General features: G+C 46.3%; 1 protein-coding gene across 6 annotated transcripts in view; it reads right to left on the bottom strand.

Moving 5' to 3' along the window:
• Positions 1–20,421: 20,421 nt before the first annotated feature.
• Positions 20,422–21,872, bottom strand: part of TMPO (thymopoietin) — an 87,964-nt gene continuing 86,513 nt past the window's right edge. For all 6 annotated transcript variants that reach the window (XM_086918216.1, XM_086918203.1, XM_086918198.1 and 3 more), the window contains one exon: positions 20,422–21,681. In XM_086918216.1, the coding sequence (XP_086774342.1) occupies positions 21,417–21,681 (265 nt within the window). In that variant the 3' untranslated portion in view covers positions 20,422–21,416. The remainder of the gene's footprint in view (positions 21,682–21,872) is intronic.

Genomic DNA, 21,872 nt, shown 5'->3' with positions numbered 1-21,872 from the left:
ACAGAGTCCAGTACGCAATCCGAGCTACCCACGAATTTATTAAGTAGCGTGAGAATTGAGGATAGCAACTGTTCCAAGGAAAGTAAATATTCAGATATAGGTTTCTCGGAATATTTCAGGCTAGGATCATTGATGACCTCAATCCCGGTTATATTGAGCAATGGACTTGAAGACATGTTTGTTTTAAATGAAGGATCTTGTGAGTTGGGAGAAGGGGTACTACTAAAAAGATGGAGGCCAGAAGGAGTTGCGCCCATAGGAGACTTTACAACTTCTGATAATGCCCTAGGGACGTCACCCAAATAACGTTTGCACAGCACAGGGTCAATAATCAGGGGCTGTGATTCTTCATTTATATCCTCCCTCAGCTTGGAGATGGACGAAGACCCGTTGTGCAAAACATTTACGGAAGTTAATAGAGTCTTAGAATTTCTGGGATTAACTTGGCTGGAAATTAAGCCTTTCTCATTCTCCAGAAGTACAGAAGTAGTAGATGAAATACCCCCAGAAATACATGGGCTTAGACCAGGAGTTCCCAGTTCCACCACCTTCGGTTGACAAGCCAAAGATGTGATAGGGGTTGAGACCAGGGAGATGCTTTTATCAGAGACAATATTTTCCTGGGAAACACCATCTATCGCTTTCTCCCAGAACTGGAAAATCTGGGTTTGACCTTTCAACTGAATCGTTGAAACATTCTTATTTCGAAGGGGGTTTGATCTAGTCTTAGCTGTAGATCTTCCCCCCAACACTCTTCCAGATCTCAACTTTTTGGCAGTCATACTATAACCAGGATCGAACTATTGAAAAGTGGGGAATTTAAGATACCAATAAACAAGTAATAAATAAGAAAAAATAGATACTATCTAATCACACAAGCAAACAATCAAAGGCAAGAATAAAGACACTAGATAAACAGCACTTGCCAGTCAGATACTACAGAACAAGTCGTAGTGATGGTAGATTCTGGTGCCACTGGCAATTTTATTGATGCAATATTTTGTACGCATTTGAAGATTCCCGCACAAACCAAAACAAAACCAGAAATGGATGAAACTTTGTTAACTTCGGGACCAATAACCCATGTCACTATACCACTTGTTATGTCTTGTCAAACACCGGAACAAGTCCACACCGAATCCAGATGTTTTGATCTCATAGATGCACCCCAATTCGTGGTGATCCTTCGCATGCCTTGGTTAACTGCCAACAATCCCACCATCGATTGGGTCAAAAGCATCATTTACTTCCGAGAAATGTAAGCACTAATGTACTACCCAGAATCATGTTAATCAAGAAACCCCTTCACATTTCATAGCAAATGCTGTTGAACATGTCATATAGATCAGTAACAGTCAGTCTTCTGGCCATACAGTAGCTACTGCCGCTGAACAAGATACAAAATTACCTCCTATCTATGGAAACGTATTATGTTTTCAGTCAAACCAATGCAGAAATCTTGCATCGTGCATATGATTGTGAAAGTGAATTGCTTCCTGGAGCAAAAATCCCATGTGGCAGAATCAATGCATTAACTGAACAAGGAAATCAATATCTAAGAGACCATTTAGATAAATATATACAAATTGTTTTAGTCTCCTGTCCAAGTCCCCAGCTGCATCGCCTCTTTTCTTTGTACTAAAGGCCAATGGAGAGATGTGTATGGACTATAGAGCATTATATGCCTTCACCATGAAGAATAATATAATTTACCACTTATACCAGTGCTACTCGATCAAGTCAAGAATGCCCCATATATACGAAATTAGACCTCAGAGGCACTTATCTGGTACGAATTAATTCAGGGGACGAGTGGAAAACAGCCTTTAGAACCAGATATGGCCTCTTCGAATACTGTGTTATGCAGTTTGGCCTCTGCAACGCCACAGCGGTATTCCAGTTTTTTGTTAATGATGCTCTCCTCGAGTATCTGGATAGGTTAGTCATCGTTTATACCGATGATATTTTGATTTTTTCTACATCACAATCAGAACATGACCAACACCTTTAAAAATATCCTAGATACTTTACGTCAGCATGGGTTATATTGCAAACTATTCAAATGTGAAGTTCATACACCAACTGTAGAACTCCTGGGATTCATACTTTCACCTCAAGGAATAAATATGGCAGATCGAAAGGGGCAAGCAATCGAAGAATGGCCTACACAAGAGTTTCCCAAACTGGGGTCCGCGGACCCCCAGGTGTCAGTGACACAATCCCAGGGGGTCCGTATGCAACAGTTTTAAAAGCACAGAAAAGGTTCTAGTATAATTAGCAGCTTTCCAGCAACAATAAAAGTGTCAAGATAATGCCAGTGATTAATGTACCTGCTGGAGCGTGAGAAGAGTTTTGTTCAGTGGCAGCTTTGACTTAACTAATGTAGCACAGTGTTAATGTGCCTACTGCAAAGAACGTGTAACATGCATTTTAAAAAGCAGTATTTTATGTGCATAGGTTCGTGGTTACTGCTTTTGTCACAGATTCTTTCGTTACTGTGCACTTCATAAGTGACAATCGTAATGTAGCAGAGGGACCTATAAACTGTCATCAAAGAGCTGCTTGCAAACTGCATGGTACAAGTTAGTAGCTTGTTTTTTTCCCAGTTATTTATTATCCTGGTGCTGCTAAAAAGATGTATTTGGGTGGAAATACAATTTTAATGTTAGTCAGTGCTAGCCAGTGTGATGTTCTGAATCCTGAGTTTGGGCTTTTCCAGACCAAGCACTCTTTAAACATTTTATATACACACTGATTTACATGTATGATTCAATGTCTCTATATGTGTTTGATGTAAAGTGCTCTGACATCCTACAATGGTATGGAGAGATGCAATAAAACAAAAGAAATGCATGTGACAGAGGGGCTATTACTTCAATATAAAATACTAAGGGCCAGATGTACTATCCGTTTTTATATGTGCGAACGGGTTTGCGAACCCGTTTGCGCATGCAAAAACCTATTTGGCCATGTACATTGCCTATTTTGCGAGTCGCAATTTGTTTGCAACTCGCTAAATAGGTGTTGCAACTTGCTATTTAGAAGGGGCATTCCCTTCCAAATAGCAAGTCTCAAAACCATGTACAAATGTTTTGCAGTCGCAAAACACTCACAATGCCACCTACTTCAAGTAGATGGTAATGCATTTGCAAATGGGAAGGGGTTCCCAGGGACCTCTGCCAGCCCTTAGAAAATGAAAAGTTTTTTTAAATGCATTGTAAACGAGCTGCATTTTGTTTTAAAAAACTGCTTTATTTAAAAGAAGTCCCAGACATGGTGGCCTGCAGAGTCCAGCAGGCCACCATACCTGGGAGGGCTGGCATTCCCAATGGGCTCGCAAATTGCGAAAAGGCTCATTAATATTAATGAACCTCGCAATTTGCGACCCCATTGGGAATCCCAAACAGTGTTAAACACACTGTTGTACATTTAATTTAGCGACTCGCAATTTGCCACTCACATTGTGTCGCCAATTGTGAGGCGCTAAATGAAATGATCGTACATCTGGCCCCAAAATCCTTAGTACTTTGAGTATTTGTTTTGTGTGCAGATTTGTATATTTTTTTCGAATTACTGTTTTAATATTTGAAATTTAACTCATACAAATTGCTTGGGGGTCCCCGGCTTCCAGTGGTGATTCAATGGTGGTCCTCAGGAGTCAAAAGTTTGGGAACCACTGGCCTACACCAACCTCCGTTAAAGATAAACGATTTCTAGGGTTTGCTAACTTTTACTGACGGTTTATCAATCAGTTTTCCAGTAAAGCAGCTCCTTCGACAAGATTATTGCAAAAAGTTGTACAATTCCAATGTACTCCTAATACGGAAAAGGCATTTCAAATGCTTAAACAAGCCTTTATGTCTACACAAGTTTTAAAACATCCAGATGTTACCTAACGGTTTGTCGAAGCTGATGCTTCAAATATAGCAATCTGAGCAATTTTGTCTCGAAAAGATCCCAATACAACACATCTGCATCTAGTGGCATACCTTTCCATAAAACTATTGCCAACAGAATATCATTACACAGTGGCTGAAAAGTAGCTTTTGGCCATTCCTCTTGTATTTAAAGAATGGCAACATTACCTTTTCTGAGCCAAATAAGCCACTGTCTATACGGACCATCGAAACCTTTTTTGCGATGTGCCCATGCTTTAACACCGCATCAATTACAGTGGACATTGTTTTTGTCAGAATTTGACTTCACTATCACTTATCGGCCAAAAACAATAAATAACAAGGCTGACGCTGTCACAATACATGAATAACACACCTTCTATAACTAAACCAAGTCCACCATCTATTATACCATCACAGCAAATAATAGGAGCTACCATATCAAATAACTTCTTGGATACAATCAGAAAACATATGCCGTTGAACAAATAGATTGCAACGACGAGATAAAAATAGATCCATTTTGGCTGCGCTACCTTTCCAAGACCATTTACAGTATGTACCTACTGAAAAATTAAAACAAGTATTGAGGTGGTGTCACGAACAGCCATTAGCAGGTCATCCAGGTCACATGAAAACCCTGGAATTAGAAAACAGAAATATTTGGTGGCCTAGCTGGAGAAAAGATCTTCTTTCATTTGTGCAGAATTGTGAGATTTGTATACGAGCTAAAAGTGACCACTCCAAAAAGAAGGGACAATTATTGCCTTTGCCAACCCTTAAGAGAAGAAATGTACCTTGATTTCATTACAGACCTGCCAAAAGATCAAGGAAGCAACACCATATTGGATCGATTATGGAAAGCCTGGTGAAAATTTGCAGTAATCCATCTACCAGTTTCCACCCAGAGTCCGATGGACAAACAGAACGTGTAAATCAATGTTTAATACAGTATTTACGTTGCTACCTCTCACATCATCATGGTTCCTGGGTTGCTCTACTGTGGGAAGCAGAATTTGCTTATAACAACCACAACCATGCATCAACAAAAATGCCAGTTTTATGCCACTCCTGGTTTTCATTCCCATTTCATGCCTTTGTTATCACAAACCGAATCTCTGTTGCCAAGATTTAGTGGTCTACAAAAAAAAGTGATACAAATTTCACCCATGACTCATAGGACCCTTTGAAGTGGTAAAAAGAATCAACCCAGTAACGTTAAATTTGAAATTACCTATAACTATGGCGATCTATATCTATTTCACACCTCTCTACTGAAACCAGGTCGAGCACAAGTGAAACCCAAATCACCACCCATTATATGGGGGGGGGGAAATCACCAAGAATACAATGTACAACCCATTCTAGACAGTAAAAAGATAAACGGAAAGACACAGTACTTAGTGTCATGGAAGGATATGGTCCAGAAGAAAATTCCTGGGAATCAAAAGAGAATATGCATGCACCACATTTATTTTGGAATTTTCATAAGTCATACATCTGCAGCAACGTGAGTTACTTAGCACCATTTTTGAAGGGGAGGACTGTCAGGAATTCTCAAGTATATGCTGTGTTCTAACCTTCGGCATCATGTATTCTTATGCAGCAAACTACAAGAGAAGGCAACTAATGGTAAATACAATTGGAACCCATCAAGAAGAAACAGCTATAAAAAGATCAGCAGGTGAGGTCTAATTGCCGACCATTTGTAAAGTATATTGCACTTGGGCAAGAACTGTTACTCCGTTTCATAGATTGTGCTGTAAGATACTTTAGTGCAGCTAAAAAGCAACAGTGTTTGCAGTAAAGCACATTGGATTAGTATTGTGCGCTATTGGCCTTTAGTTAAAGTTTTCCTTTTCAGTTAGATTATTCCAGCACATTCACATCGTCCCCGCTGTCATCCTATTTAAACGGCCACACCCCCTGCTGCCAGTTACAGATTATTGGCGTTTGTGGACAGCTGCGGTCTGTCGAGCTGGTTGGACGGGTGCTCGGGTAGCAGAAATTCTTGGAAATCGGACATCAAGAAACAGGTAAGAGTTTTCCAATCTCTTCCTGAAAGCGTGAGCTAAGTAACTCAGAGTAGCGCAAAGGCACGCTATGAAAACAGCCGGCGGTTTTGATACTTGGACATAAGAGTGATTCGTTAAACATCTTTCGACTCAGGACTCCTTGTGATAATTACAGAACAATTACATTGATAATTCGTGCAGTATTGAGTTTCAGAAACTTGGTGAACATTAACCATTTCATGCCAGATTTCCTGGGGTATTTTAATTAAGATCATCGTGAACTAAGTTTCAAGTGTTCTGTTCAGACTATCTTTCTGGTACGGATGTTGGACAAAGCACACAAATTATTTTAAACAAAAGAAGGATTATGTTGAATAAAAGGTACAAACTATTTTAATACCAGAAACTTCTATTTCTTTTCAGGTAATTCTCGCATGTATATGTGGATATATATTTTAGCTCTAAATCTGCCATTGAAGTAAAAGTGACGTTTGCTAACTTGTTGACATTGCTTTCAGGTCTCTTTCCAAGCAGTACCCTTCCCTTCATTTGGTCATTCTGATCCTCTGTTTTTATATTAATCAGAGTTGGAACTGCCAGAAGGTGGGCATCTTGAGGGTACTGCTCCTGAGGAATGGATCTGGTCTTGACAATTATTTTGCACTGATTTTAAATTGCTTCTAAAATATATTACTTCGGCTGTATGTATGCTATTCTGTTTACTTTGGTATCTAAATTAAGATAAAAATACACTTTTTTATAAATGGGTGTCAGAATTCTCTTGAGTTGTATCAAGTATTTATCGTCAATGTTGGTACTCTAAAATGCTTAACACATGGTTCTATAGTAAAGCCTGGCTACTCTTTGCCACATTACCAGAACTAAGTTAAGGATTTATTAGTGTGAATCCAAGGGCCATCCTTGGGGTTTGTGACAGCATTGCAAGGTGAGGGCTAACAGCATCACCACATAATAGTCAACCTTCTTCCATTGGTGTTACAGCAGTGGGGATCCTGAGAAGAGGGCTGATATGTGCCACACCAATAAAACGCTTCCAAAAGGTGGGAAAAAGGAAAAAAAAAACATGTTTTTAAATAAATAACCCTCACCTACTCCAATAGTATCATGCCTCTTCGAGTTCACCCCTAACATTTAAAAGTTAGGGTGGACTCAACCATGTTTCCGGGAGCTCTTTCATTATTATCATCTGGGGGGCCTAACACTATGATAAAGACTCCCCATCAACTCCCAAGATATAACTTTATTAGCAGGGTCGATGGGAAAGATTAAACCCAAGTACAAACAAGATGTAGGTTATTATGGCATACTCCACCAGCGTGCAGGGGATACAACAACACTGCCACAGTAAAGGAGGTTATAGCACATATCTCGGCCCACCTGACCCAATAATGGCAGGCGTCCTCCCTCACTCAGGAGTAGTTCAGGAGGCTTCCCTGTTGTCCCATGGGAAGGAGGACGACAGAAGTAAGGCTCCCTGTAATGTCTTGGCCAGATGTGAATTGAAGGCACAGTATCAGCGATACACGGGAGCACATAGCAATCGCCTGACCTTAAGGTAGCCCCCATTTTACACTATTACCTCAGGAGGTCCTCCATTTCAGGCACTAATCGCACCCGATAGATGCTCATTGTTTATCCTCAGCCCTTACCTGCCATATAGCCCTGGGCTGACTCAGACAGGATGACGCCGATGCGAGGGGCCTGATGCTCTGGAGTTGCTGCAATACTCATAAGTGGTCGTACTCTACACAAGAGCCTCCCTTAGGAGGATACCCTGACAGTGATACAAAAAGCCCTGGGTCAGGGAGTGGGAATACATCACACCCATCTAGACTGCTCACACCTAGCCCTAAAAAAATAATTTTTGACATTGAAGGGACCCTGTATTTGCAGACCTTTAGAACATCGATGAGCAGCACTTTGGCCCAGAGTGTTGCAGGGCTGTATGCATCCAGCTTTTAAACAAAACATTCAAGACAACCCCTTCAGGAAGCACATACTATTGTGGAGGGGCTACATTGAGACATCCTTGTGATCCAGAAAAGGGGGGGGTGGGGGGGGATGGACAGTGCCCGTCGAACAAGTTACTTACCTTCGGTAACGATATATCTGTAAGAAACATTAGTTAGTGTTAGATTCCTTACCTTAGAATATCCCCAGGCGTCAGTCTGGATCCGGTAACTTTTGCGTAGCAGTACCCTTGCGCGTCGGTAGGCGTCGTCTGCAGGCGTCCCCTGCGGCTCCACGTCCGTCGTCGGCGTCGTGATGACGTCGCTGGAGTACATAGACGCCGCCTCCGCGCGCTGACGTCAGTTCTTTGTACACAGCTTTTCCGCGCCAGAAGACGCAGAGCCATGAGAGAACCAACACTGGTGCCATTTGAAACTAGGGCCCTGAAAGGGATGTCCTTAACCCTAGGTATCAGTTCACAGAACGGGGAGGATGGGTGAGTTCGGTAAGGAATCTAACACTAACTAATGTTTTACAGATATATCGTTACCAAAGGTAAGTAACTTGTTCATCTGAAAGAAACACGTTAGTGTTAGATTCCTTACCTTAGAATAGATACCCCAGCAATACCAACCCCGGTGGTGGGTCTGCGAACCAATACAATACCACACCAGAAAGTCCTGGAGGACAGATCGCCCAAAGAAGCCATCCCTCCGGACTTGACTGTCCAGGCAGTAGTGCCTCGCAAAGGTGTGCAGCGAGGCCCACGTAGCCGCTTGGCAAATGTCCTGCAAGGGGACTCCCCGGCCCAGGGCAGTAGTAGCCGCCGTGGCCCGAGTGGAATGGGCCCTCAGCCCAACAGGAGGCTCCTTCCGAGCCAAAGAGTAGCACGCTTTGATGCAGAGAACGACCCATCGAGAGATGGTCCGTTTACAGACCGACCTTCCCTTCTTCGCACCCACGTAGCCAACAAACAGTTGGTCATCCACCCCGAACTGGCGTGTGCGATCCATGTAAAATGAAAGCGCACGTTTTGGGTCCAGACTATGGAGTCGCTCTTCATCCTTTGAAGGAGGCGGGAAGAAGGAAGGGAGGGTGATGGACTGCCCGATGTGGAAAGCAGAAACTACTTTGTGGAGGAAAGAAGGTCTAGTCCTCAGAACCACCTTGTCAGGATGGATGGACAAGAAAGGAGGTTGGACAGAAAGAGCCTGGAGCTCACTCACTCTCCTGGCAGAGGTGATGGCAACCAGGAAAGCCGTCTTCAAAGTCAGGAGACGAAGAGGACAAGAATGAAGGGGCTCAAAGGGAGCACACATCAGAAAGGTAAGAACCAGGTTCAAGTCCCACTGAGGCATCACAAACGGAACAGGTGGATACATGTGTGTGATGCCCTTCAAGAATCTCGTTACAATCGGGGACTTGAACAAAGAAGGCTGATCAGGAAGCCTTAGAAAGGCTGAAAGGGCCGAAAGGTAGCCCTTGATAGTGCCCAGAGCAGAGCCCTGCTGGGCAAGAGAGAGAAGAAACAGAAGAACCTCGGAAAGAGGGGCAGAAAGAGGATCCACAGCCTTTGCTGTGCACCATGCCACAAATCTGTTCCACCGACAGGCGTATACCGACTTTGTGGAGGGACGCCTGGCTGCCAGAATTACATCACAGACTTCAGGAGGCAAGTCAAATGGCCTCAACTGCCGCCACTCAATCTCCAAGCATGGAGGTGGAGACTGGACAGGTTCGGGTGGAGGACCGTCCCCTGCTGCTGCGACAGAAGGTCCTCCTGAAGGGGCAGGCGGATCGGGGGACCGACCGACATGCTGAATAGCTCGGGATACCAGTACCTTCGAGCCCAGTCCGGAGCCACAAGGATAACTTAGGCCCGGTCGCGCCTGATCTTCATCACTCTGGGCAGAAGTGGTATAGGCGGAAAGGCGTATAACAGACCGCAACTCCACTCGCGCCGAAAGGCGTCGCCGTGTGAGTGCTGTCTTGGAAACTCCAACGCGCAGAACTGATGACATTGCGCGTTCTCTTCTGTGGCGAATAGATCTAACCAAGGCTCTCCCCATTTCTGAAATAGCCTTGCGCCACATCCGAGTTCAGACGCCATTCGTGATCCATCGAGCACCGACGGCTGAGTTTGTCCACCCTGGCGTTCAGAGAACCTGCCAGGTGTTGAACCGTCAGAGTCACCCCCTGACGTTCCAGCCACTGCCAGAGGCGCGGAGCCTCCTGGCAAAGGGTCCAAGATCCCACCCCGCCTTGTTTGTTGCAGTACCACATGGCGGTGGTGTTGTCTGTGAACACCTGCACTACACTCCCGTTGACAAAGGGGAGGAATGCCTTCAGTGCTAGATGAATCGCCCGCAGCTCCAACAGGTTGATATGAAGCCGGGACTCCGCCGGAGACCAGATGCCTCTGATCTCCGCCTCTCCAAAGTGGCCTCCCCAGCCCTGGAGGGACGCGTCCGTCACGACAAAGTGCTCCGGTTGGGGAAGGGAGAGGGATCTGCCTCTGACCCAATCGCAGTCCGTAAGCCACCACTGCAATTGTCTCGCAGTGCCCTCCGAGATCAAGACGTGGTCGGACAAGTTGCCCTGATGCTGGGCCCACTGAAACTTCAGGTCCCACTGCAGAGCCCGCATCCGCCACCGGGCGTGATGCACCAGAAGGATGCAGGAAGCCATCAGCCCCAGCAGCCACAGCATCAACCTGACCGAAACCCAGGATAGCGGCTGAAAGATGGGAATCAAAGCCTGAATATCCCGGACCCGCCGTTCCGGAGGATAAACCCGGAACTGCGCCGAGTCGAGAACCGCTCCGATGAAAAGGAGCTTTTGAGAGAGACACAGGTGTGATTTCGGCACATTGATGGAGAACCCCAAGCCGTGCAAGAGGTCTGCCGTCATCTGGAGGTGGTGGACGACTGTCTGGGGCGAGCCCGCCTTCAACAACCAGTCGTCTAGGTAGGGGAAGACTGAAACCCCTAACCTGCGCAGATGGGATGCGACCACCGCCAACACCTTTGTGAACACCCGTGGGGCGCTGGTAAGGCCAAAGGGGAGCACGATAAACTGAAAGTGCTCCTGGCCTACCGTGAACCGCAGGTAACGCCGGTGGGCCGGCAGGACAGGGATTTGAAAATACACATCCTGCAAGTCCAACGCTACCATCCAGTCTTGCGGGTCTAGAGCAGCCAAGACCTGAGCCAAAGTCAACATCTTGAACTTCTCCTTCCGGAGGAAGCCGTTGACGTTCCTGAGATCCAAGATAGGACGTAGGCCCCCTTTGTTCTTCTTGGGTACCAGAAAGTAGTGGGAATAGCAACCACGTCCTACTTCTGGCCCAGGAACGCGCTCGATGGCCCCCTTGGCCAAGAGGTCCGCAACTTCCTCCTGCAGAAGTTGCAAGTGGTCCCCCGACACACGGTGGTTCTGCGGTGGCATGGCTGGAGGAGTGGTCTCGAAGGGGAGGGAGTAGCCCCTTCGGACAATTTGCAGCACCCACCTGTCCGATGTGATCGTGCACCAGCGGGCGTGGTGATGGCGAACCCTGCCACCCACTGGCATCACGTGGGCCTGAAAGCACGGACTAGGAGGATTTTGAGGCAGATGCTGGGGGGGATGTGGCCTGACCCCGACCGCCCCCACAGCGGTTTCCACGGCCGCCACCGCGTTGAAATGATTGCTGCGGTGCGTGGCTGGCAGCACGTGTGGGGACGCCCCTTCCGTGGCCACGAAAGGAGCGAAACAAACCCGTTTGCTGGCGCTGGGTCGAGAGACCTAAGGACTTTGCTGTGACCCTGGAGTCCTTGAAGCGTTCCAGCGCGTGGTCCGCCTTGTCACCAAACAGGTGACAGCCATCGAACGGCATGTCCATCAAAGTATTCTGGACATCTGCCGAAAAGTTGGCGGATCTCAACCAGGCGTGGCGACAAATCGCCACCGTCGTGGACATCGCTCTGCCTAGCGAGTCGGTCGTATCAAGACCACATCGAATAGAATATCTAGCTGCATCTCGGCCCTCAGCTACAGCTTTGCCCGCACCTCCATGGGGCATTCTGGCAGCAGTTCCGCGACCGTATCCCACACAGAGTGGGTGTAGCGGCCCAAGAGGCAAGCGGTGTTGCAAGACCGCAGTCCTAAACTCAGGGACGAGAAGACCTTCTTGCCATACTGGTCATACCTCTTGGATTCCCGGTCGGGCGGGGCAGACGGGAATGCGGACTGGGAGGTAGAGGCCTGGATCACCAGACTCTCAGGGGTGGGGTGGGTGGACAGGAACTTGGGGTCATCCGGACAAGGACGGTGGCGTCTGGCCACGTTCCGATCAACAGGCGCACCTGAAGAGGGCCTGGACCACGTGCCCAACAGAACGTCTGATAAGGCTTCGTTAAACGGCAGCAGAGGCTCCTGTGGGCATGACCGCGGTTTGAAGACCTCAGTGAGGATGTTAGGCCTCACGGCCGCGACGGGGAGCTCAAGGTTTAAGGCCTTGGCAGCCCTCATCAACACCACTGAATAAGCAGCTCCCTCCTCCGATGCCACGGAAGGAGGAGAGACAAAACCAGGGTTAGGAGAGTCAACCAAACCACTGGCGTCCCCCAAATCACCTGTCCAGTCCATGTCATACTGGCACTCACGTGACAGAGGGTCCTCAGACCCCTCCCAGCCCTCACCGTACTCCACATCATCACCAAAGTCGGTGTCAACCATGTAGACCGGCTCCACGGGGTCGACAGGCCCCATCGGCGTCGAGCCCGGCGGCGAGCGACGCCGGTCCGACTCCACGTCCGGATTCGGTGAGGGTATGGAGCCGGAGCCCCAGTGCCGCCCGAAGCCGGCACAGAGGAACCGGCGTCGCGCGGGGACGGCGTCGGGGGCAACCCCGATGGAATCGGCGCCGGAGTGGTTGGACGTCCATCTGGCGTCCAACCTGAAGGCCCTAGCGGCGCCGGGATCGGCGCCGTCGGCGGCGCTGGAGCACCCGACGGCGTCAAGGCAGGGTCAGCTGAACCGCTAGGGCCCCCGGACAGGTTCACTGGGCCCGTAGGCGCCGTGGAACCCTCCGGAGGAGACAGGGCCCTCATGGCCATGAGGAACACCTCTATCTCCTCAGGCGTCGCACCTTGCCCAGGGACCTGAGGGTATGGGGCAGGCCGCGCCAGCAACTCCCGCGGAGTCGTAGGGTCGGGGTCACCCGAACCCCCGGCCGCATCACGCGAGCGTCGGGGGTACGATGACGACGCCCCGACTTCTTGTGTTTCTTACCTGACGAACTCGACGAGTGATGTCGACTTCCGGAGCACCCGGCGCGGCTCCGCGACCGCTCCCTCGAACGCTCCCTGGACCTCCGGCCGGACCGAGACCGTTCGACGTGGGCCGACACCCGGAGCTCGAGTAGCTTGCAGGACCGCTCCCGCCTAGCTTTGTTAGTCAGAGCCCGGCAATCGACACAGGAGTCGACGTCGTGGTCGGGGCCCAGGCACCAGAGACAGAGTCGGTGATGGTCCGTGACCGACATCGTGCAGTCACAACCGTCACAGTTTTTGAAACCGGGCATCCTACCAGGCACAAAAGATAGATATAAGTTGTAATAAACTTGGTCAAAAGACCGGGTACCGCTCTTCAGATCTGCGTCCACTGGCGCGGAAAAAAGAACTGACATCAGCGCGCGGAGGCGGCGTCTATGTACTCCAGCGACGTCATCACGGCGCACGACGCCGACGACGGACGCGGACACGCAGGGGACGCCTGCAGACGACGCCTACCGACGTACAAGGGTACTGCTACGCAAAAGTTTCCGGATCCAGACTGACGCCTGGGGATATTCTAAGGTAATGAATCTAACACTAACGTGTTTCTTTCAGATACCCACTTTACAAGGATCAACAAACAGGATAAAAACTTTAAATTTACACACACCCACACGGACACTTTGCCCCAAGGACACCACAGGCATGGGCAATTATAGGTCCAGAAGGCATCTTGTAAGCTGAGGAACAGTACCACAAAATCGCACTTCAGGGTCAGCCACTGATGAGCACAGACAGGCATGAAGAATAAAACCAGATGATTAACCACTCAGAAGTGTGGTGTAGGGCCTTTACAGACACCTTAAGTTAAATACCTTCTAAAAACTCCACAAGTTACAAAATTCCTTTTTTCGGGCCAGGAAGACAGCTTAGACCCAAAAGCCTGTTGAAGACCCTGAATAAGTAAAGTCAAATGTCACAATAAGGAAATACATTCACTGAATCTAGTCGAGGAATAGTCAGTCAAAAAACATCCTGTGAACAGAGCAAAATGCCCTGCATAGGAGCACACAAAGAAATGTGTTACTTACCTGTAACTGCAGTTATCCAGTATTGGTGTCTTTCATAGATTCACATGCCTGAATCATTCCCAGTCGTCGAGACGGGAGTCTCCAGTACATAGAAAAGTAAAAAGAATAGTAGGCCTAAAGGACTCACCTTAGTAACATATCCATGTCCTTTTGTAAAAAGGACCAAACTCTAGATAGGAGCCAATCAGCTATCACCTCCCTCTAGAACCTTCCTGGCAGGAGCCTCAGTCCCTCAGATTTTCGTATCCACTAAGCTAAGTAGGCGTGACACAGAGTTAGGTGAGTCCTTCCAGGGAAGGCGGGAGGGTTGCATGTGAATCTATGAAAGACACCAATACTGGATAACTGCAGTTACAGGTAACGCATTTCTTATCCAGTATTATGGGTGTCTTTCATAGATTCACATGCCAGAATCAGAGTAGCAAGCAATGCAGAGTGCACATTTCTGATGGAACAGCATATACAAGTCCTTAGATAATAATCATGTGAGCATGAACCATCATTAGACATCCACAATAAGTATTAGTAAAGAAATGTGCATATCAGAGTAGGAGGAGGGAAGGAGGACGGCTCACCTTACTGAAATAATGGCGTAACACTGTTTGTCCCACTGCTGCATCATTCATCAGCTCGGTATCCAGGCAGTAGTGCCTAGTGAAGGTATGTGGAGACTTCCATGTTGCGGCCCTGCAAATGTCAATGACTGGCACCCCTGCAAAGAGCCATAGAATTGGACTTAACTCTCGTGGAGTGCGCTCTCACTTTGGAATGCAATGGCTGTCCAGCTTGGTCATGACAGAAAGCAATGGCTGCAGAAATCCATCTGGAGATGCTCTGCTTGGTAAGTGGTAGACCTTTCCTGTCTGCTGTCCAGCTTGGTCATGACGGAAAGCAATGGCTGCAGAAATCCATCTGGAGATGCTCTGCTTGGCAAGTGGTAGACCTTTCCCGTCTGCTGTAAGCTACAAATAGCTGGTTAGATTTCCTGAATGTTTTCGTTTTGTCAATGTAAAACTTCAAGCATTGCTTGAGAGCCAAAGAATGCAGCGATCTCTCAGCTGCCGTGCTTGGGTTTGGAAAGAAGGAACGCAGAACCACAGGTTCATTTAGGTGGAAGTTCGGCGGTACTTAACCTAGGATTGGTTCTCAGGATTACTCTGTCGTTTTTAAACTGTAGAAAAGGATCCTGGATTGAAATGCCTGTAGCTCACTGACCCTCCCTGCAGATATGAGCTCCAGGAGGAGTGCTGTTTTCCACAAGACATACTTTTGGTCAGCTCTGTGTACTGGTTCGAACAGATGCTTCATGAGCTGGTTAAGAACCACATTGAGATGCCAGGTAGGTGGCAACATCCTTACTGGCGGGAAAGATCGGTATAATTCTTTTAGAAATTGCTTAATCAACCTGCTTGACCAGAGAGATTGACTCGAAGTTCTTTTATAACGAGATATTGCTGCTAAGTGTACTTTAATGGAGGAGTAGGCTAGGCCTGACTGTCAGATGTAACAGATAAGGTAAGATTTGCTCCGGTGAGGAGGAGAAAGGCCAAATGCCTTAATCTGCACACCAAACACAAAAGCGCTTCCATTTCAAGGAATACGTTTTGGTCGTGCTATCCGCCCTTGCTCTGGCAAGAATGCCTCTACAGTCTTGTGGAATATTCAGATTGTGGAACTCTCGGAACTCAGGAGCCCAGCAGCTAACCTGAGAGACTTCTGATCTGGATATTGAACTTTATTGTTGTTCATTGTGAACAGAGATGGATACTGCCGCAGGTGGATCGGCGGCTCCAGGGATAGACGGTGGAGCTCTGTGAACCAATGTTGCTCCGTCCAAGTTGGGGCTATTAAAATTAGAGTACAAGGCTCCACCTAAACTTTCCTGAGGACTCTGGGAAGCATCGGGAATGGCAGAAAGGCGTACGCAAAGACGTTACATCATGAGATGGAAAATGCATTCCCTAGAGACCCTGACTGGTGAGGCCAACTTGCGAAGTGTGGGCATTTGGCGTTCATTCTCATCACCAATAGATCGATTTGCGACGTGCCCCATCTGGAGAAGATCTGGTCGATAATTTGTTGATCTAGCTCCTACTCGTATGTTTTCTGCCTGCCCAACGCGTCGGTGAGCACATTGTCCGTGTCTGGGACATATTCCACCCTTAGGGTTACATTGTGGAGTAAGAGTCAATTCCAGATTTTTTTGCGACTCGCGAGAGAGCGTCAGCGAGCGTGTCCCTCCCTGTTTGTTGAGGTAGTGCATAGTTGTGGTGTTGTCTGTCCAGACGAGCACCAAGGAATGTTTGATTCTTGGCAGGAAAGCTTGAAGGGCCAGGAAGACTGCCCGCAGTTCGAGCAGATTGATGTGCAGTTTCTTCTCCATAGGAGACCACTTCCCGCTTATCTGTAGCTCTTGCAGAAAAGCTCCCCAGCCTTCCAAGGAGGCGCCTGTTGTGACAACATGTGGAACAGCCGGAAGCAGGAATGAAAAGTCTTGAGACAGGTTGAGACATCCACCATTGCAGGGCTCCAACCATCTGAGGATTCACTTTTATGTGGTCGTCGAATGACCCTGTGCATTAGACCCATTGCTTCGAGAGCGCCTCCTGTAGAGGTCTCATTCGTAGTCGACAGTGAGGAATCAATCAGGAGGATACCCGATGACATCATCCCCAGGAGGGATTTAAAGAGGCGGACTGTCATGACTTTCGAGGCTACTATAGCAGCTAGTGCAAGGAACTGGTTCATCCTCTCTCTGGATGGGAAAGCTTTTGCTGACCGTGTGTCCAGGGTTGCACCTAGGAAACTGATGCACTCAGAGGGTAGTAGGACCGATTTTTCCTGATTGCTTAGGTTTTCCTCAATCGACTAGCTTTAAACAGGCATTGGAAGACCTGGACGCGTCTAAGGTTGGAGCCTTCACCAGCCAGTCATTCAGATACGGAAAGACTTGGTAACGGCACTGTCTGAGATATGCCGCCACCGGGGTACAACATTTCGTGAATCTGCGCGGTGCAGACTTGAGCCCGAAGGGCAGAACGGGAAATTGCAAGTGTCTGCCCGCTACTGCAAATCGCAAGTACCTTTTGTTTTATTCCTGTGAATTGGGATATGGAAGTAAGCGTCCTGTAGGTCTAGGGACGCCCTAAAATCCTGCTCTTACAGTAGTTGCAAGACCTCCTGGATCATTACCATACGAAACGACTCCTTCTTAGGAATTTGTTGAGGGCCCGAAGTCCAAGATTAGTTTCCACTTGTTTTTTTTTTCTGGATCAAAAAGAAGCAGGAATAAAACCCTTTTCCCTTCTGAGATGGAGGTACTCTCTCTATTGCTCCTTTTTGCAGCATAATAGAGATCTCTCATAGAAGCAGCCGTAGATTTTTGTTATTTCCGCTGTCCTTTACCTTGAAAGGACGACTTCCCAAAAGAGGATTACTCATTTTGCTGCTGTTGGCATTGCGGTCTACTCTGGCCTGAAGAGCAAGAAGACTTGTATTGATAATTTCTTCTGTAGGAAGCCTGTCCTCTTCCTCTATTTCTACTAAAGGACTGGTTCTTATACTGAAGAGTGCCCAAAGCTCTCGCAATGGCGGCTTCATCAATTTTTTGTGCCAAATACTAACTGGCTATCATATGGCATGTCCAAAATGTTTGTTTGCACCTCAGGACGGAAAGGGGTTGCCTTTAGCCATCCTTGGAGCTGCAAGACTGCTGCTCCAGCCAACTGGTGGAACCCTGTCAGAGCGATCTCCATCGCGCAGTCTATAGTTTGACGCCGATGCTTCACCATCTAGCAGAATCCTCTTTGGATGAATCTGGCAATTCCGACAGGTATGGGGCTATGTGTGCCCACAATTGTCTATTATAGCGTCCCAAGAGCGCTAGGGCGTTCGCGGCCTTTACCGTCATTGAGGTAAACCTGTTCCCAATGTTGTCCACTCTTCTTCCCTCCTTATCAGGAGGAAGCGACAAAGGGGCCAAAGGATTCCTGGAGGTCTTCTGGGCCGCCTGTGTCACCACGGAGTCCGGCTTAGGATTCCTGTTAAACACGCTGGTGCTTTATCTTGCGCCCTATACTTCTTATCGAACTGACAGATCACTGGTGATACAGAGGAGGGGTTCGGCATGACCTTTACCCCTTCTGACTATAGGTCATCGATAATCGGTATAGACCTTACTGCCTTCTTGAGAGGTTCTTTGAAGTCCTACAAGAAGCAGACCTGTTCTTGAGAGACCATTTAAATCTTAAAACATTGAGCAGCCCTCTCTACCACATTATAAGAGATTCCAGAATGGTCAGAATTTCCCCGCCGTCATAGACTAGCAGTCATAGACAATCCGTCATAGAGGCGGCCATGGTAGCCGAGGCCATGGTAGACTAGGCCATCGTAAACACCGTAGACAGGCCGTCGTAGACGAGTAGTCAGACGAGGCCGTCGACTATGACGGCGTAGACGAGGCCTTCGTCGCCGTCGTAGACGAGCAGTCATAGACAAGGCAGTTGTCGACGACGCAGTCATAGACAGGCCATCGTAGACGCCGTAAACAGGCTGTCGTAAACGAGCAGTCATAGACAAGGCAGTCGTCGAAGAGCCGTCGTAGACGAAACGAGACGAGCCATCGTAGATGAGTCAATCATAGACTAGGCAATCCTAGATGAGGCCATCGTCAACGCCGTAAACAGGCTGTCGTAGACTAGCAGTCCTAGACTAGCAGTCCTAGACGAGGCCATCGTAGACAAGGCCATCGTAGACAAGGCCATCGTAGACGAAGAGCTGTAATAGGCAATGATGACGGTTTCTTCGTCGACGATCTTGTTGACGATGTTGGCTTCTTAGTCTTTACCTCAGGAGGTATAGAAGACGCCTTCCTGAAGGGTCCTATGACCAGAGTAGGTGATTGACGGCTCCGAAGTAGTCTTTTTTTTTTACATGTAATTTCTAATTTAATTTCTAATTTAAAATACTTGTAAAGCGCAGCATACACCTTGCGGTTTCTTGGCGCTGGGGGGATCGGCAACTGAGGTGAAAACAATTATTTAAACAATTTATTTCTCCAAAAGCAAGTCCTTTACTCTCCTTTTCCACAGAGTGAGGAGATTTTGAAGAACTGCGCCCAGAAGACCCATGAGTGGTCTTTTTGAGGGCCTTCGCAGGACGTTCCCCTGAGGAATGAGTTTGAGGAGATTTTCTTCTTTTTTGAGATCTCCTAGATGTTGAGGTCAACGCCTCATCACTTTCACTGGAGAAAATAAAAAACCTCCTTTCTGGTCTTAGTGTTTGACACCATAATAAAAGTCGCCCTTCACGACCTCTCAAAAAACTTACTTGCAGTCTTTCTTTACCTAGAAAAGAATCCTTGACAACAAAGTTATTTAATGAAGTCAAAAAACACAGAATCTGAGCAGAGCTCAGAGGAGACACCCTTAGCACAATGTGCGGTAGAAAATCTGAGGGACTGAGGCTCCTGCCAGGAAGGAGCTAGAGGGAGGTGATCGGCTCTTATCTAGAGTTTGGTCCTTTTTACAAAAGGACATGGATATGTTACTAAGTCGAGGCCTTTAGGCCTACTATTCTCTATGTATGTCTATAGGACATTACTTTCCTATGTACCGGAGACTCCCGTCTCGACGACGGGGAATGATTCAGTCATGTGAATCTATGAAAGACAGCCATAATACTGGATGAGGGGGTGTTGAGATGCTGAAGTCATTGGATGTGGTGGTGGGGAGGGGAATGTGGACATTGATGGGTTCCACATTTACCAAGGGGGCACTTTTACCTATCTTGTGTGGAGCATAACATCTTAGAAGTCTAAAGGAGGACTGTATAGAATGTACTAGTAAATCATTAAAAATAAGAACTATCAAATTCTACACGCTTAGTTCTATTGAGTATTCCCAGCTAAACACAAAGAATATTCAAAGGCAGTACAAATAGGGCAAAGTAAATATAGATGGGCGTCTGTGACTACGGTTGTGATATATATATATATATATATATATATATACACACACACACACACACACACACACACACACACATATATATACACACACACACACATATATACACACACACACATATATACACACACTAACATTGTGACATGACTAAATGCTTTAAGCACACAAACTGATAGACCAACTCTTGTTACATATTTCATATTGTAGATCACAATTGAAAGACCGAATTTCTGAATATATTTTTATAAATAAAACTGTTGGGGGAGGTTTTTCCAGACATAGACTGTACATTAACACCTAAATTTGCTCGGTCATACAAAGGATAATTCAGAGCTCTCTTAAGTCCGGCATCTAGCAGATATTGGCATAGGTTATTGTAATGTCAGATTGAAATATCAAGCTAAGATACCAAAATAAATGTGATTAATTTGTTAAAGGGACAAATCCAAGAACAACAAAGTAGAATTTTGGAAACTTGATAATCTCAATTATTTCTATAAACATGATACCTATTTATGCTTTATGAAAACTTTATTTTCACACAATGCTAATAAATATATTCTTTTGAGACCGGTTTACCTTGCAAAATAGATATTATGAAGCACCTACTACATAACTAAAACAGCGAATTACTAAAAAGAATTTAATGTTGCACGCAAATTAAGGGTTGTAAATTCAATACTAAGAATTTGAAACATAATACAGCAAATTACATTTACAATGATCTGCTAGAAAAGTTAGTTTTCTACGTAAAATCTTATTGCCATCTTGGACTCAGCAACATACAATGCTTGAAGGAATTGCAAAGTTTATTATTCTGCCTTATTGGACTAACTCATTTCCAGTCCGAATGATTCACATAAAAGTCAGAATTTAAGAACTTGCCAGTATGTAGTCTGACAACACCACAGCTTCACATTCACAGTTTTGCCCTCAAAAATTGATGGTTGTGTAAAACGTATTTTCTTCAGAATCAGCTTTAAGATGTCCACATTAAAAAAATTACAGCCTAAAAAAGTTTCAAGATACCTAATTAAAAAAACATTTCTCTTTGTATGGCACAAAGTGACTTCCTAAAATCCAGTTACAAATGCAATTTAAGTCCACTTGTGTACATATGACTCAACCAGTTATGAATATATTTTAAGTAAGTTTGAGTTGACCAGAGGGCAGAAGTTCTGTTCCGATAGTTATAAAAAATAGATGAGTGGGTATTCTGTAGCTAATGAAGATATTTAGCAAATGGATTTCCTTCATTTGTTTCCATAGCTTGATACACCAAGAACAAGAAGACTGCCACAAGAACAAAAAGAATAATTTTTATCCAGACAGGAAGAGAGCGTCCTTTCTTTGAGAGTTGAGGTTTAGAATCCACCATGGTAGTATATTTCGGGACATATTTTCCTGAATAACTTTCTTCCATTTTGTATTCAGATAGATGCACAGGTCGGCCAGCGGCTCCTTTGATGGGTCGGCGGCAACTCACACTGAAATACAAGTGAACCATAAGTTATACATTTAAACTGACAAATACTAAAAATTTTAAATTTATCAAACTACTAACACTTCCAGGACCATATATAAGCAAGAAATCTTCCGCAGATATCAAACTTTTTTTCGATTGCCAAAGTACTCATCACACTATGCCACACACACGGTGGTGATGCAGATACCTTCA

The sequence above is a fragment of the Lissotriton vulgaris genome, chromosome 1_1 (assembly GCF_964263255.1).
Source record: "Lissotriton vulgaris chromosome 1_1, aLisVul1.2, whole genome shotgun sequence".
NCBI lineage: Eukaryota > Metazoa > Chordata > Amphibia > Caudata > Salamandridae > Lissotriton > Lissotriton vulgaris.
The sequence above is the reverse complement of the archived record's forward strand: the minus strand, read 5'-3'. Positions and strand labels throughout refer to the sequence as shown.